Source organism: Eumetopias jubatus, unplaced genomic scaffold, assembly GCF_037043125.1.
Source record: "Eumetopias jubatus isolate StellerSeaLion01/CBP00866 unplaced genomic scaffold, mEumJub1_p1.0 scaffold_7, whole genome shotgun sequence".
NCBI lineage: Eukaryota > Metazoa > Chordata > Mammalia > Carnivora > Otariidae > Eumetopias > Eumetopias jubatus.
In genome coordinates this window covers 626,798-642,261 of record NW_028274813.1, presented here as the reverse complement: position 1 = coordinate 642,261, position 15,464 = coordinate 626,798, and the positions used below count along the sequence as shown (strand labels likewise).

General features: G+C 61.0%; 1 gene segment (V, D, J or C); it reads right to left on the bottom strand.

Moving 5' to 3' along the window:
• Nucleotides 1–273: 273 nt before the first annotated feature.
• Nucleotides 274–11,776, bottom strand: LOC114202730 (immunoglobulin heavy constant mu-like). The segment is given in 7 exon segments: nucleotides 274–492; nucleotides 581–696; nucleotides 2,514–2,846; nucleotides 2,949–3,266; nucleotides 3,535–3,876; nucleotides 3,955–4,272; nucleotides 11,706–11,776. Coding segments are annotated over 6 exon segments (1,362 nt in total).
• Nucleotides 11,777–15,464: the final 3,688 nt, after the last annotated feature.

Sequence of the window (15,464 nt, the reverse complement as noted above, 5' to 3'; positions counted from 1 at the left end):
CGCGGTTGCACACAAACCCCCCGAGGTCCAAGCCTGGCTCCTGGGTCCCGCCATGTCCAGGAGGTCAGGCCTGGGACTGTGCCCAGCTCGGCTGTGTCCTTCAGCAGATGGGACGTGCCCGAGACCCTGGGTCCCACCACCGGGCCCCCTTCCCTGGCATGTCCTCTGGCAGGCTTGTGTGCAGACGGACCTCCCTTTCCCACGGGCCCTTGACACACACTCGACACACACAGGGAGTGCACTTTGGGACAAAAAGCCTGCACAAGGAAGCAGTTTTTTCAGATAAAATATACATGTTTATTTGAAGGTAACATGCGTGTACATTGCAAAACAAGGCTCGGAGCGGACTCGAAGACGTGCGGCCGCGTCTTGGAGCTGGAAGCGCGAGGGGGCAGCGTGGGGCAGGTCTGAGGACCAGCTGACGGGCTCCACGGGCTGCCCCTGGATCCACGTCCCAGGCCTCTGATGTTCTTGGCCGGCCGGTCATTTCACCTGCAGACGACAGACCGCGTGAGCTGTGTCCCCGCTGCCCTGGGCCACGTGAGCCTCCCGCCCGCCCCCGTGCCCGTCCTGCGGCTACCTTGAACAGTGTCACTGTTGTGCTATAGAAGACGCTGAGGAGGAAGAGAACAATGAAGGTGGACGCCATGGTGTTCAGGTTCTCGAAGCCTTCCTCATCGGCGCTCACCTCCCCCCCTGCATGGAACACAGCACAGAGGGGTCAGGCCGCCCTGCAGCAGGGCTTGGCCCCAGAGCCGCCCTTGGGCCTCAACTGTGCTGCCCCGGGGGGGCCAGGTGGGGTGGGGAGGGGGCGAGTGGGTACGCATGGCTCCCAGCCCCACAGTCTCCTCCACACTCGCCTTGTGGGGCCGAGGGCTCCTGGGCTCAGCTGGGAAGCGTCTAAGCCCGGCACTAGCTGGGCCTTGGCAGCCTGAGGCAGAGGGTGAGGTAGAGGCAGAATGTGGCCAAAGCAAAGCAGGGGGTGACCCTGAGCACCTTGCATGGGAGCCATGGGGTGGCAGAGAGCGCGGCAGAACAACACAGACACAGGGGCCGGGCTGGAGCGGGGCACGGCCGCACAGCCAAGGCCACCCAGGAGAGAGGCAGGGAGCAGGGCCTCCTGCCGGCTGTGGTCTGGGGTGTGGGTGTGCCCCTGAAGCCAGCGGGGCTGGCACGCATCTGGGCCCGAGGGGAACGTCCTTGATTCCTACTGAGATTCCTGCTCACTGTCTTTCCGTTTCAGAGTGCATGGCCGGTGGGAGAGCCCGTGTGGGGCCCTGGCCGGGTGTCTGCCCTGCCAGTCCTTGAGGGCTAAGGGCTCAGATAGAACCCTGAGGCTCCATGGAGGGTGACACTGGGGTGGACAGGCTGAGGACTTTCAGTGGGGTCTGCAGCCCCTGCATAACTGGCCCCTTTGGGGCATCTGGAGCTGAGGCTCCCAAGGGCCTGGGGTGCACAGAGGGTCTTGGAGGCAGCCCAGAGGGGCTGGGCTGCCTGTGGCTGTTGGCAGAGGAGATCCCGCTCGGGGCCCTGCTCCTCTCTGCCCACCAGGTCTGTACTCCCTCACTTCTGCGCCTGGGGCCTCATTTTCCACCATTTCCAGGGCTGGCTGTTTGCAGGGGCTCTCCACTCAGACCAGGCTCTCTGCAGCCTACCCCTGTGAGGAGGAGCCTCCAGGAACAGCCTCTCTGCCTCTGGGGCCGATGTCCATGCACTGCCTGCTCTGTCAGGATGGGCCCAGCCCCATTTGCCCGTGGCACTGCTGCCTTCAAGAGCCTGGGCACGGGCAGGGGCTTCCCTTGGCTCCAGGCCCAGGAATGGTGGCCATGGTCAGAGTCCAGACCTCCAAGCTGAGACAGAGGGACAAGCAGAGCTTGGGCACAAAGCCCCACAGAAAGTGACACGACTGGACAGGGCAGAAGTTCCTGCCAGAGGCACTGAGGGACCACGGGTGTGCGAGGGCTGGGACGCGTGTGCGCGCGCGTGTGTGTGACTGTGTGTGCGTGTGTGTACATGTCCACGTGTGTGGGTGAGTGTGCACATGTGTCCATGTGTGTGCGTGTCATACACACGTGTATCCGTGTGTACCCGTGTGTCTAATGGAGGTGCACCCATATCTGGTGTGCGCGTTGCACACCCATGTGGCCGTGGGAGCAGCTACAGGAGCGGTGAGCATGGGCTTGGTCTGCAAGGAGCACAGGGACTTCCAGAAGCTGGGTGGGGGCAGGGACGGTGGTGGAGGGTGGTCTGGGGGTGGGGACAGCACAGTTGCGGCCCCGGCAGGCGAGACCAGCGCTTACTCAGGACAAGTGTCTTTGAATGGATGTTTTTATTTCTAATTTTGATAAAATGCCACGTCACCCCATTGACAAGGTTAGTTTGTACACAGGCACACACAGCGATGGGTCAGCCAGGGGCTGCGTGATCCACCGGAGGGTGGCGGCCCGGTGGTCAGTAGCAGGTGCTGGCTGTGTCAGACAAGACCAGGGACACGTTGTACAGAGTGGGTTTACCGGTGGACTTGTCCACGCTCCTCTCGGTCACCACGTGGGGCAGGGCCTCGTGGCCTACAACACAGGTGTAGGTCTCCCCGGCGCTCCAGTCCTCCTCACTCACGGTCAGGGTGCTGTGGACAAAGTAGAGGCCGGGGCCTTGCGGCTCGGGTGTCGGGGCACTGGTCACGTAGCTGTTGGGGGACATGGGCTGCCCCTTCTGCAGCCACTGCACAAACACGTCTGGGGGAGAGAAGCCCTTCACCAGGCAGGTGACCGAGGCCAACTCCCGCAGGCTCAGCTGCTCCCGGCTTGGTGGCAGGACATACACAGATGGCATGTGCTTGACAACCTCTGTGGGAGGAAAGACAGTGGTGAGCTCAGGCAGGGGGCCACTGGGGAGAGACCCCCGGAGGCCCTGGAGGGTCCTGGGGCAGAGGAGGAGTGGGCCCCTACCCTTGGGCCTGGAGATGGTCTTCTTCAGAGGCGAGGGCAGATCCGTGTGGGTCACCGTGCAGGTGAACTGTTCTCCTGACTCCCAGTCCTCCACACAAACCGTGGCCTCCCCCATGGCACTGAAGGTGATGTTGGGGTGGCTCTCAGAGATGTTGGTGTGGGTCTTCAGAGGCTCGCCATTCTGGCGGGTCCAGGAGATGGTCAGGCTGTCATAGGTGGCCAGGTCTGTGACCAGGCAGGACAGCTTGGCCGACTTGGTGAGGAAGATGTCGGCAAAGGAGGGGGGGATGGTGAAGATGCTGATGCCGACGGGTGAATCTAGATCAGGAGAGAGTTTGTGTCAGTGACCGGTTGGATGTGAAATCAGGCAAAGGTGGAGATTTTCCCCAAAGAACATAGGCTGAATTCACACTGAGCCTTCCTGAGCCCCAAGGACCCACTAGAGGGGCATAATGGGCCCCCACCTCCCTGCCCTTGGCCACTCTGGGAAGCCAAGGCTCAGGGAGCTGCTGGCCCAAGTGGACACCCGTGGTGTGTGTGAGGGACCCCCACCCTGAGGGGCTGCACTAGGGGCCAGAGCACTCACTGGGGGTGCACATGGAGGACACATTCTTCTCGGAGATCTCTCCACTGTGCTCCACTCGGCAGGTGAACACGTTCTGGCTGAGCCAGGCGCTCTCGGTGATGGTCAGCATGCTGAGGACCCTGTAGGTCACAGACCCGGACACTTTGTCCTCAGCCTCCACCTTGCTGGTGTCGATGCCGGACTCGATCTGCTTTCCATCACGAAACCAGGACACGGAGATCTCCTTGGGGCTGAAACCTCTGGCCTGGCAGAGGAGCTGGGACGTGCGCTGGCTGTTGCCGGAGAAGGCATCGCGGGGCGGGATGAAGACGGTCACGTTGGGGGACAGAATTCCATCCGGGGCTGGGAGGGGGACAAGGTGTCAGCTCACGTGGCCTCACCCTGCCCTCCCGGCCATGGGTAGGAGGCCCTGGCTCTCACCTGGTAGGGGCACTTTCACGGATTTGTTACCGTTGGGGTGCTTGACCTTGCATGTGAGATACTCATCAGAGCCCTGGAAGATGTCCACGGAGGGCAGGAACACCTGGGAGGTAGCCACGTACTTGCCCTCTCTCAGAACCGAAGGGAAGTTCTTGATGTCCTGGTTGCTGACCTCACTGCTGTTCTGGTAGTTCCAGGAGAAGGTGATGGAGTTGGGCAGGAAGTCCCGGGCCAGGCAGCCCATGGCCACCAGGGTCTCATCAGATGGGAAGCTCTCACAGGTGATGAGGGGGAAGATGTTTGGAGGGGACAGACTCTCTGAGGACCAGAGAGGGACAGGAGTTGAGTGACAAGGTGTCTTCTTCCCATGCTCCGCCAGGCAGGCCTGAGCCAGCCCCGTGGCCCCCTCACCCCACTGCCACAAGGGCTGGCCTCACGGCCTCCCCAGCCTGGACCAACAGTGCAGCGGGCAGCTGGGCGGAGGCCGAGTCCAGTTGGGAAAGGGAGGCGCAGCAGCCCCCACCCAGCCGCAAAAGCCCAGCTCTGCACTTGCGAGAAGCTGGGGGAAGACGTGACCTCTGCCTTATCCTCGAGCACTCTGGTACCCTGGCTCCCAGCTCAGGATGGCTCGGCCAGTGCTGCCTTCCCTCTGAGACACCAGAGCCAGACTGGTATGCTCAGCTGCAAGCCCTGTGAGCTGTCTGTGACGCAGGTTGAGGGCATCAAGAGGAGCCCCCCAGCCAGGCCCCTAGCTCTGGCCGGTGTGTCTAGGGTCAGTGGACGGTATGTATGTGAAGAGTCGGACCATGCAGACTCCCCTTGGCCTGTTCTTAGCACAACCGGGTCATTGAGGTCAGACCAATGTTAGTCAGGACAGTCCAGCAAGGCCAGCTCAGCCCAACTAAAACTGAATGGCCCAATGCAGGTGAATCTAGCCCAAACTAGGACATCAAACACCTCTGAGCCAAGCCAGCTCAGCCAGTCCATTTTTGCTGGACCAGCTCAGTGACCCTGGCTAATCAGCTAAATGCACCAAGCATAGCCCAACTCAGCCCAATTCAGCGCAGCCCAGCTCACCCAGGCCAGCTCAGCCCAGCCTGGTTCAGCCCAGCTCCATCGAGCTCAGCTCGGCTCACCCAGACCAGTCTAGTTCAGCCTACCACAGCCCAATTCAGCCCAGCCCAGCCTAGCTCAGCTCAGCTCAGCCCAGCTCCATCCAGCTCAGCTCATCTCACCCAGCCCCCTTCAGCTTAGCCCAGATCACCTAGCCCAGCCCAGATCAGCCCAGTTCAGCTCAGCTCAGCCCAGCAGAGTCCAGCCCAGCTCAGGCCAGCTTGGCCCAGTTTAGCTCAATTCAACCCAGTTTAGCCCAGTTCACCCAGCCTGGTTCAGCTCAGCCCAGCTCACCCAGACTGGTTCTACTCAGTCTACCTCAGCCCAGCTCAGCCCAGCCTAGCCCAGCTCAGCCTAGTTCAGCTCAGCTTACCCAGCCCAGCTCAGCTCAGCTCAGCTCACCCAGCCTGGTTCAGCTCAGCCCAGCTCAGCCCAGCTCACCTGAGCTCATCCAGGTCAGCTCAGCCCAGCTCACCAAGCTCAGCTCAGCTCACCCAGCTCAGCTCAGCTCACCCAGCCCAGGTCAGCTCACCCACCCCAGCTCAGGCTAGCTCAGCCCAGCTCACCCAGCTCAGCTCAGCCCAGCTCAGCCCAACTCACCCAGCTCACCTGGCCCAGCTCGCTCAGCCCAGCTCACCTAGCCTGGTTCAGCTCAGCTCAGCTCACCCAGCCCAGCTCAGCCCAGTTTACCCAGCTCAGCTCAGCTCACCCAGCTCAGCTCAGCTCACCCAGCCCAGGTCAGCTCACCCAGCACAGCTCAGCCTAGCTCAGTCCAACTCACCCAGCTCACCCAGCTCAGCTCAGCTCAGCCCAACTCACCCAGCTCAGCTCAGCCCAGCTCACCCAGCCTGGTTCAGCTCAGCCCGGCTCAGCCCAGCTCAGCCCGGCTCAGCTCACCCAGACTTAGCTCAGCCCAGCCCAGCTCACCCAGCCCAGTTCATCTCAGCCCAGCTCAGCCCAGCTTACCCGGCTCAGCTCAGCTCACTCAGCTCAGCCCAGTCCAGCTCACCCAGCCCGGTTCAGCTCAGCCCAGCTCAGCCCAGCTTACCCAGCTCAGCCTAGCTCAGCCCAGCTCAGCCCAGCTCAGCTCAGCCTAGCTCAGCCCAGCTTACCCAGCTCAGCTTAGCTCACCCAGCCCAGCTCAGCCCAATTAAGCTCAGCTCACCCAGCTCAGCTCAGTCCAGCTCAGCTCAGCTCAGCTCACCCAGCCCGGGTCAGCTCACCCAGCTCAGCTCAGTTCAGCTCAGCCCAGCCCAGCATACCCAGCCCGGGTCAGCTCACCCAGCCCAGCTCAGCCCAGCCCAGCTCACCCAGCCCGGTTCAGCTTAGCCCAGCTCAGCCCAGCTTACCCAGCTTAGCCTAGCTCAGCCCAGTTTACCCAGCTCAGCCCAGCTCAGCCCAGCTCAGCTCAGCCTAGCTCAGCCCTGCTCACCCAGCTCAGCTCAGCTCACTCAGCCCAGCTCAGCCCAGTTAAGCCCAGCTCAGCCCAGCTCAGCTCAGCTCAGCCCAGCTCACCTAGCCTGGTTCAACTCAGCCCAGCTCAGCCCGGCTCAGCCCGGCTCAGCCCGGCTCAGCCTAGCTCAGCTCAGCTCACCCAGCTCAGCTCAGCCCAGTTCAGCTCAGCCCAGCTCACCCAGCTCAGCTCAGTCCAGCTCAGCTCAGCTCAGCTCACCCAGCCCGGGTCAGCTCACCCAGCTCAGCTCAGTTCAGCTCAGCCCAGCCCAGCATACCCAGCCCGGGTCAGCTCACCCAGCCCAGCTCAGCCCAGCCCAGCTCACCCAGCCCGGTTCAGCTTAGCCCAGCTCAGCCCAGCTTACCCAGCTTAGCCTAGCTCAGCCCAGTTTACCCAGCTCAGCCCAGCTCAGCCCAGCTCAGCTCAGCCTAGCTCAGCCCTGCTCACCCAGCTCAGCTCAGCTCACTCAGCCCAGCTCAGCCCAGTTAAGCCCAGCTCAGCCCAGCTCAGCTCAGCTCAGCCCAGCTCACCTAGCCTGGTTCAGCTCAGTCCAGCTCAGCCCAGCTCACCTAGCCTGGTTCAACTCAGCCCAGCTCAGCCTGGCTCAGCCTGGCTCAGCCCGGCTCAGCCTAGCTCAGCTCAGCTCACCCAGCTCAGCTCAGCCCAGCTCAGCACGGCTCAGCCCAGTTCAGCCCAGCTCAGCCCAGCTCAGCTCAGCCTAGCTCAGCCCAGCTCACCTAGCCTGGTTCAGCTCAGTCCAGCTCAGCCCAGCTCACCTAGCTTGGTTCAACTCAGCCCAGCTCAGCCTGGCTCAGCCCAGCTCAGCCTGGCTCAGCCTGGCTCAGCCCGGCTCAGCCTAGCTCAGCTCAGCTCACCCAGCTCAGCTCAGTCCAGCTCAGCTCAGCTCAGCTCACCCAGCCCGGGTCAGCTCACCCAGCTCAGCTCAGTTCAGCTCAGCCCAGCCCAGCATACCCAGCCCGGGTCAGCTCACCCAGCCCAGCTCAGCCCAGCCCAGCTCACCCAGCCCGGTTCAGCTTAGCCCAGCTCAGCCCAGCTTACCCAGCTTAGCCTAGCTCAGCCCAGTTTACCCAGCTCAGCCCAGCTCAGCCCAGCTCAGCTCAGCCTAGCTCAGCCCTGCTCACCCAGTTCAGCTCAGCTCACTCAGCCCAGCTCAGCCCAGTTAAGCCCAGCTCAGCCCGGCTCAGCTCAGTTCAGCTCAGCCCAGCCCAGCATACCCAGCCCGGGTCAGCTCACCCAGCCCAGCTCAGCTCAGCCCAGCTCACTCAACCCAGCTCAGCCCAGCTCAGCCCAGTTCAGCCCAGCTCAGTCTGGTTCAGCTCAGAAGTGCCAGTTCAATCTGGTTTGGTCCAGCTCAGCTAAGGACTGCTTTGGGCAGCCCAGTATAGTCCTGTGTAGTGCAGTCCCGAAAGCCCAGGCCTGGGACTGGCTAGAAAATTTCAGACCACCGGACCTGCTTGCCTTGAAGCTAAAGCCATCTTATCCAGGAAACCTGTATGGATGGGCCTGGCCCCGGGTCAGTTCCTTCTGGTGCTTACTCCTGCCTTTTCCACCCTGTGAGTCCTTGTGGATTTCTCCAGTGGGACCCCCGATTTTGTCATGGCCTCAGTCTGAGCTGGCTCTTGGTGCCCAAGCATCATTGATCACTCCCACCTCAGTGTCCTGGATAAAATACTTCCTAGCCAGTTAAAATTCGTCAGGACACTTTACAGGGATTGAGGAGTGTTTGCTGTCATCAGGGTGAAAAGCCCATCTTTGCTTTAGAATAGGCTGTGCTGCTTCTGGGCTGACATAAGGGTGCTCGGGACTGTCCCCTCACGGGCTTCACCCGCCTGGGCACTTGCCCTTAGCTGAACTCCTGCCTTCTGAGTCTAAAGTAGGTCCCCGACTTTAGCTAAGTTCCCTCTAAATAAAAATCATCATGAAATATGACCAAAGATGCATCTTATCTGAATTTGCACTTCTCATTCTGTTCTTTATCCTAAAGGTCTTTACAAGGCAGTAGACTACTTTCAAATGCATAGTAATGACCTCACACCCAAAGCCACGTTTACAACCGAAAGATAGTGTAAGGGGCTCTCTATGTCAGAGCGTCTGAGCCGTGGGATCAATAGCTAAGAAGCCACGGGGCAGCTCTTCCAACTGTTTCCTTGAAATGATCTTTAGAGAAAGCTAAATTGTGAGTGACCAAGACGATGGTCACTCCGGGACTCATAAAAATCAATCTCATTGTCTCACTGAGCAGTCGTTACAGACTGATTCCTCACCAAGCAGAAACCAAACGTCAGATAACAAACTTCTCTCTTACCAGCTTGTCTCCCTGGTCACCGTGGGGGTCTTTGAAGAATTCCTCCGAATCCATTAAAGTCGGCTGGTCGAAGCATAGCCGGTTGGCTGGGTGGCAGAAGCCACGGGGTGCGGGGGGCCAGGCGGGCCCTCCACTGGGGCTCCGTCAGCCCGGGGGCCCGGCAGAGTTCTTTTCTGAGTCGAGACCTGACTGGACTTCCTCTTAGTCCAACAAGCGACACGCTTTACTGAACTCATTCTGGACAATCACACACGTTTCACCTAAAACCTGTCCCCACAGGAATGCTTGAAAAGAGGTCTGCAAACTTTTTCAGAATATCTACGTGCCTCTTCAGCACGAAGAGAAAATCGTCCAACTTAGAATACTGCGAACGCAGCGATTGCAAAAAACCGTGTTTCGGGACGCTGGAAGGTGGTTTGAGGTTAACAACCGTTTGCGGATACAACTAATTAAAAAAGCCTTACACGAACGCATTGTAAACTGTCCCCGAGACCAGTTTAATTTCTTAAACGTCTTACTTTGGAAATGAGTATAATTCAGATGTTGGTGAGCTAAGACCGAAAAAGTAAATTCAGATGGTTAAAAAAGGAAGCGTCTGGGCTCCTGCCAGCGTTTTGGCCTTATTTTAGAAACGCAGATTGCACAGGTGTTGTTTTGCACCATGGCTGTGTTCAGCCTCGCGGGGCTGGGCAAAACCACCGAAAACCACTTCTGCTAACCACAAACTATAAATTTGCCAAGTGTGTTTTCTTGCTTCCTAAAATAGCCAGTCCCTGCGACCTGCTTCCTGCCACCTGCAGGTGCCTGGCCACTCACCGCGCCTCAGCTACCTCAGCACCGCCACTTCTAGAATCGCTGAATTAAATACAAAATTAAGCTTAGTTTCTCACCATCAAAACTCAGCTCTGGCGGGGGGTTGACAGCACCGGGGTACTATTTCTTGGATCGACTCCAGAAAGACATGATTCTGGGTTGTTAATTGCCCGATACAATTAAAAAGTCTAATATACTCAAAAATCTCTGACATTTTAAAGTCACAGTTTTCTCCACTGTTTTTCTCAGGAGCCACCTCAAAGATACCCTGTCCTTGCATGTGTAGTAATCACACATGGAGGAGGAGCAAGCCACCTTCCCTTGGACGCTGACTGCCTGGAGCCGAGCTCCCTGGCCCCCCAGACCTGCCCTTTAGGGGCACCGGGACTCTGCGTCCCTCCTGGCCCGGACGGCTCTGTTCCTGACCAAGAATCGTAAACAGTCTAGCCCAGAACATCACTCCTAATTCCGAGGAGAGTCTTTCACTGTCGCTCTATGTGGGGCGAACCTGGTGGTCCTGCAAACACAGCTAGCCCGGCACACTCCTCAGCCGACACCAGAGTCTAAGAGCCGGGCGGCGCCGACCACGGCCGCAAGGCCCTATGGCCACAGGGCTCCCGGCCCACTTGTGGCCGGCCCAGCCTCCAGCCCCCTCTGCAGGGGCTCAGTTACTGCTCTGGGCATTCTGGTATTATTCTAGTTTTAAGAACGCATCAGAAAATCAAGAGGCTCAGAAGTCCCGAAGTCACCCGGTCCCTGTACCCTCCCGGCCAGGCTGCCCCTGGGGGGCATGTCCCGAGGACCCACCACTGATGCTCAGAGAATCCCACAGAAAGGAGCAGAAAATAAAGGCCCTGGGAGGGCCGCTCTTACCTGAGGACACGGTGACTGAGGTCCCCTGGCCCCAGTAGTCCATACCATAGTAATCACAGTGGTGAAATCGCCATGCGCATCCCACCAAAACCCCGGGGGCCTGGTCCGGCCTTGCCCTGACTCAGAGGCCTGCACGGTCTCCGGGCCACATGGAAGCCGATCCTCCAAGTCACCCTCCACCGGCCCTGCTCCCCCACCACTACCCCTGAGACCCTACAGAAGCCAGACCACTGCCTGCCTGGGCCGCCTGACTGCAAGCTGACAGCCCCTAACTGGGACTCCGAAGTCCAGTCCACCCCAAGGGCCACAGCTGCGGAGAACCCAATTCCACTGATCATGCCACAGTTGCCGTGGCCCCCAAGAAGTCCTGGACAATGTAGCCGGACTGACCAAAGAAGCCGCCGTGTCCCTGATTGCAGCCGTCCTCAAGGCAGGGCGATCTCCAGGCCCCTGTCTCTGTCCCCTTCCTGGCCCCCAGGAACCCCAACAGCCTGATCCCCCCAAGTGCAGCCAGAGGGGGAGACTGAAGACCCACCTGAGGACACGGTGACCAGGGTCCCCTGGCCCCAGTTGTAGAACGAGTTGTCACAAAGTGACAACTGTGTGGGGACCCCAGACAAGAAGTCGGCCCCGCTAAGGCCTCGGACCTCAAAGCCCACCCGGTGGGGCCGACAGGACGGCCCCAGGAGGCAAGGGTGGCCGAGAGCCAGGAAGGCAGGCAGCTGCTGGCCCGCTGGCCCCTTCCTGGGGCACCGGCTGCCCCAGTCCTTCCAAATCCCAGACCCAGACACCGTAATTTTCCCCCCAAATGCAGCAAAAAGCCCCAGAGAGAGAGAAGCGAGAAGGGCTGTGAGGACTCACCTGAGGACACGGTGACCAGGGTCCCCTGGCCCCAGTATGTAAAGTTGTCACATTGCCAAGGGCGCCGTTAGGGGGTGTACAAAAACCTCACCCCTGCCCGGCTGCCCAGCCTTGGCGGATGCCCTCCGTCCTCAGGTCTGCACACCCCAGACACAGAGCCCCCTCTGCCAACCCCTGTTCCCTACAGTGAGGACCTCACGGCCTCAGGAGCAGTCCACTGGGCTCCCCACACGGCCCTGCGGAGACCAGGGCGTCTCGGGAGACTTCTGCCCCAGGGCTGGGACGGACGGGGCAGACGGAAGGCCCTCTTACCTGAGGAGATGGTGACCAGGGTGCCCTGGCCCCAAACATCGAAGTAGCCATAGCCACGCTGATGCAGCCGCCCAGCCCCCGCACACCGAAAACCCAGCCCCACACTTCTGCTTCCCGGCCAACGCCTGTGCCGGGGCTTCTGTCTGCCTGGCCCTCGGCTCCCTTGCCACCAGGGGCTCCGCTGCTGAGTCTAGTCCCCACGGGGCCCGGAACCCAGAGGGACCCTGCCGCCCTGCCCCCGGCTCCAGTGATCCAAATCCCAGTAGCACATCCTCTGCCCATCTACGTCTCCCATACAAAAACCCACCTGACCTCCCACCCCGAGTCGAGACACAGAGCAGGCTTGCCCTGGCTCAGCGTGGGAGAGCAGACTCACCTGAGGAGACCGTGACCAGTGCACCCTGGCCCCAGGTGTCGAAGTGAGCATACGCACAGTGCACTGTCCCAGTGCTGAGGCCTGCAGAAGCCCCCACCAGCCAGGGTCCCCAGGGAGCCCCAGGGGCCGGAAAGTCTGCTTCCTGCTGGAAGAAACGGCCCACCCTGTGCCCCCACACATTCCCTCCTGCACTCAATGCACTGGCCTGGCATTTGATGTCCTTCCTGACACCCGACTCACGTGGGGCCTGAGGTCACTTTCTCCCCGAACAGCCTTGCGATGGCCCTCACTGCTCGTGGCCCAGGGTTGCACGCCCCGCCTGACCAAGCGGGACCAAGCTCCCACCCCCACCCCCAGTATCCAGGCCGCTGCCCACACCACCCCTCCCCCAGCCCATCAGTCACCCAGGCCGTCCCCCTGGCTGTGTCATGTCCACTTGAAAGTCCCCTCGCCTTCTGGGGGGGCTAAGCACCCCTCCTCCAGCTTTCTCGGGTTCCCCCCGCCCCTGCGGGTCTGTGGGGAGCCGGGAGGGTGAGCACCCGTCAGCCCCTGGAGTGCTCCCACACGGGGTTTCTGTAGGGTTGTAAATCACTGTGGCCCCAGGTAGCGCTGTGGTTCCTGGCTCAGCCAAATCCCCAAAGGCCCTAAGGCAGGCGCAAGGGAAGATGGGGCCACAGACCTCCATCCTCCAGCCATTCTTGACTCAGCAGCAATTTGCCACCACTAGCAATCATCAGAATATTGAAGGCCTTCCTGTGTCCGTTTTCCTTTTATTTTTCAGAAATAACAGTAGACTCAGGGCTGTGCCCACAGGCCTCCTGCATCTGAGCCGTGTGGTCCGAAAAGGCCGGCGGCTGCTGCCAGCAGGGCCGCACCCAGGTCCATGGCCTACCTGGAGGGGGCATGACTCCCGCCAGCCGGGCCCCAGGGGGCCTGCCTGAGGCTCAGCTGTTGAGGCTGCCTTCCCCCTGGCCAGGTCTGTGGACCCAGAAGCAGCTACCCTGTGGACTCTGCCTGTTCACTGTCCCTCATGAACAGGCTCCTGGGGGCCAGGGCTGTGCTTGTCTGCCGGGACTGCGGGTCCTGGAGGAGGGTTTCCAGCTCCGCATGCCCCTGGCTGTGGGGCGGGTGCAGGGGCTCGATGCTCCACGGGGGTGGCCCTCCCACCTCTACAGGCCGCTCTCCCCTGACCCCACGCATCAGACCTGGGGCTGGGCGCTGGGACCTGCAGGTCCCCCACAGCTGCAGGCTCCTGGGGCCCTACCCCTTCCAGAACGGTAACTGGGAAGGTGTCTCCTGGCTTACTTAGCTGACCTGAGCAAGACTCGGAGTCAAGCTGGAGGCTGAACCCCTGCAGCAGGTGGGGAGGGCACCCTGTCAGTCAGGACATGTCCATGCAATTGCTTCTGAAAATGGCTGGTGAGCTAGGAGCGGCTAGCATGGGGCCTTGATGTCCTTCCAGGCCTGTGGTGCTGCCATGCCTCGGTGAGCTAATCATACTCCAGGGTCGTGTTCCCCTAGAATCGGGCACGGTGGTAGACCAGATGGCCAGAATGCAGACACGCTCTGGCAAGTACTGAGCTTCTGTTGCCAACAAACCAGCAGGTGTGGCGTTCAGGGAGGTGGAGACCCACACGGGCTCCCACGGGCCGGCCTGAGTGCGGCCGGTGAGCTCATGCAGGGGAAACAGCTAGGGGCATGGACACAGCCGGGGACGGGGATGGAGTGATGATGTCCCGGGGCTTGCTGGCAGGTTAGAAGTCTGTGTGTGTGTGACTGCAGGCTGAGGGACAGCCGAGGCCAAGACCGCACACTGGCCGTGGGTCTGGAGAGCAGGGCACGTTGCTTGGTGTAGCTGGATTCAAATGTGGCCTATGTGCCCCTCGAAGAGGTGGAAAGATGTGTGGGCCTGGTTTAGAGTCTCTTTCTGGAAAGTTCTGTCTAGTACGGTGTAGAGGATGGATCTAGGCCAGCCTGGGGGCACAAGGAGCGGGAAGCCTGGGTGCTGAGAGAGGGTCAGGGAGCCCTCGGGGTGACAGGTAGGTCATGGGGGCTCCTGTGGGAGGGGGTGGGCGCAGGGAGAGCAGGGGAGTGTCTGAGGTGGGGCTCCAGGTTCCTAGCCTGGTCTTGGGGAAATGGAGGGAAGTTGGGGAATGTGGTGTAGGTGCAGCTGGTGATGTCGGCCTCCAGCAGGCTGACACAAGGTGCCGGGGAGACCCCGCCGTGATGGTGGGGCACAGGGCCTCTGCAGACATGGTGGACATCAGCCCACGGGGGGATGAGGCAGAGGAGCACTGTGGGGGTGCCCTGTGTAAGGGCAGACCAGCGCAACGGCCCCAAGTGACCTGCGAAGGATGCAGGTGAGGGAGAAGAGGCAGGAGTGAGGTGGGGAGAGTGGAGGAGAGCAGTGGTCTGTCCCTGGGGGGAGGTAGTCCTGGGCCTGTGTGAGAACCGGCTGGCCCTGAGGACCTGGGGTTGGGGGCAGGGCAGGTTGAGGAGTGGGTCACGGCCTGTGGTCCCCCCGCACCCCCATGCCCAGGCCTCCCGAGCCCGCCCTCCCTCCAGGGCTCACAGGGGTGGCTCCTGGCTCGCAGGCAGGGCTTCCTCCAGCTCGCTGGGGTCTCAACCCTGGACCTGCCGTCTCCTCTGAGGGAACCAGGGGTGGGGTCTGCTCTAGCCCTTCAGGAGGCACCTGCCCTGGCTCTCTAGGCCCTTCAGTTCCTGGCTGGGGGAGGGATGGTGCCCTCCATGCCCTGCCTACCCTTGCCTCCAGCTCCCAGCCCCAGTCCCTAGCCCTGCCTCCTCACCATGGCTGAGAACCAGTCAGCTGCAGGCACCGTCTGGCTGCACAGGATCCGGTGCAGCTCTTGCAGACCAGCGGGTCCTATCGGGCCCCTGTGGAGGATGGGACCTAAGCTTGGCAAAGCTCTTGAGCCTTCCATGGAGAACTCTGACCTGCCATCCTTGGCTCTTCCTGGCACAGCCATGTGGAGTTTGGGTCAGGGCAGCTGTGCTGGCTCCAGAGCCTGCAAACCATATGTCTGGCTGTGCTCAAGCCCCAGCTGGGCTCTTTCTGCAGCATCCCACGACCTGGTTCTGGGAGCCTGCCACTGCCCTCCAGGGAAAAGACATGGGGGTTATAGGTGTGTGCCCCAGCGAGTGCAGGATCACTGTAATGGGGTGGTCAGGACTGGGCTCACTGGTGGGCCTTCCAGTCACTGCCCACAGCTGCAGGCTCCTGGGGCCCTACCCCTTCCAGAACGGTAACTGGGAAGGTGTCTCCTGGCTTACTTAGCTGACCTGAGCAAGACTCGGAGTCAAGCTGGAGGCTGAACCCCTGCAGCAGGTGGGGAGGGCACCCTGTCAGTCAGGACATGTCCATG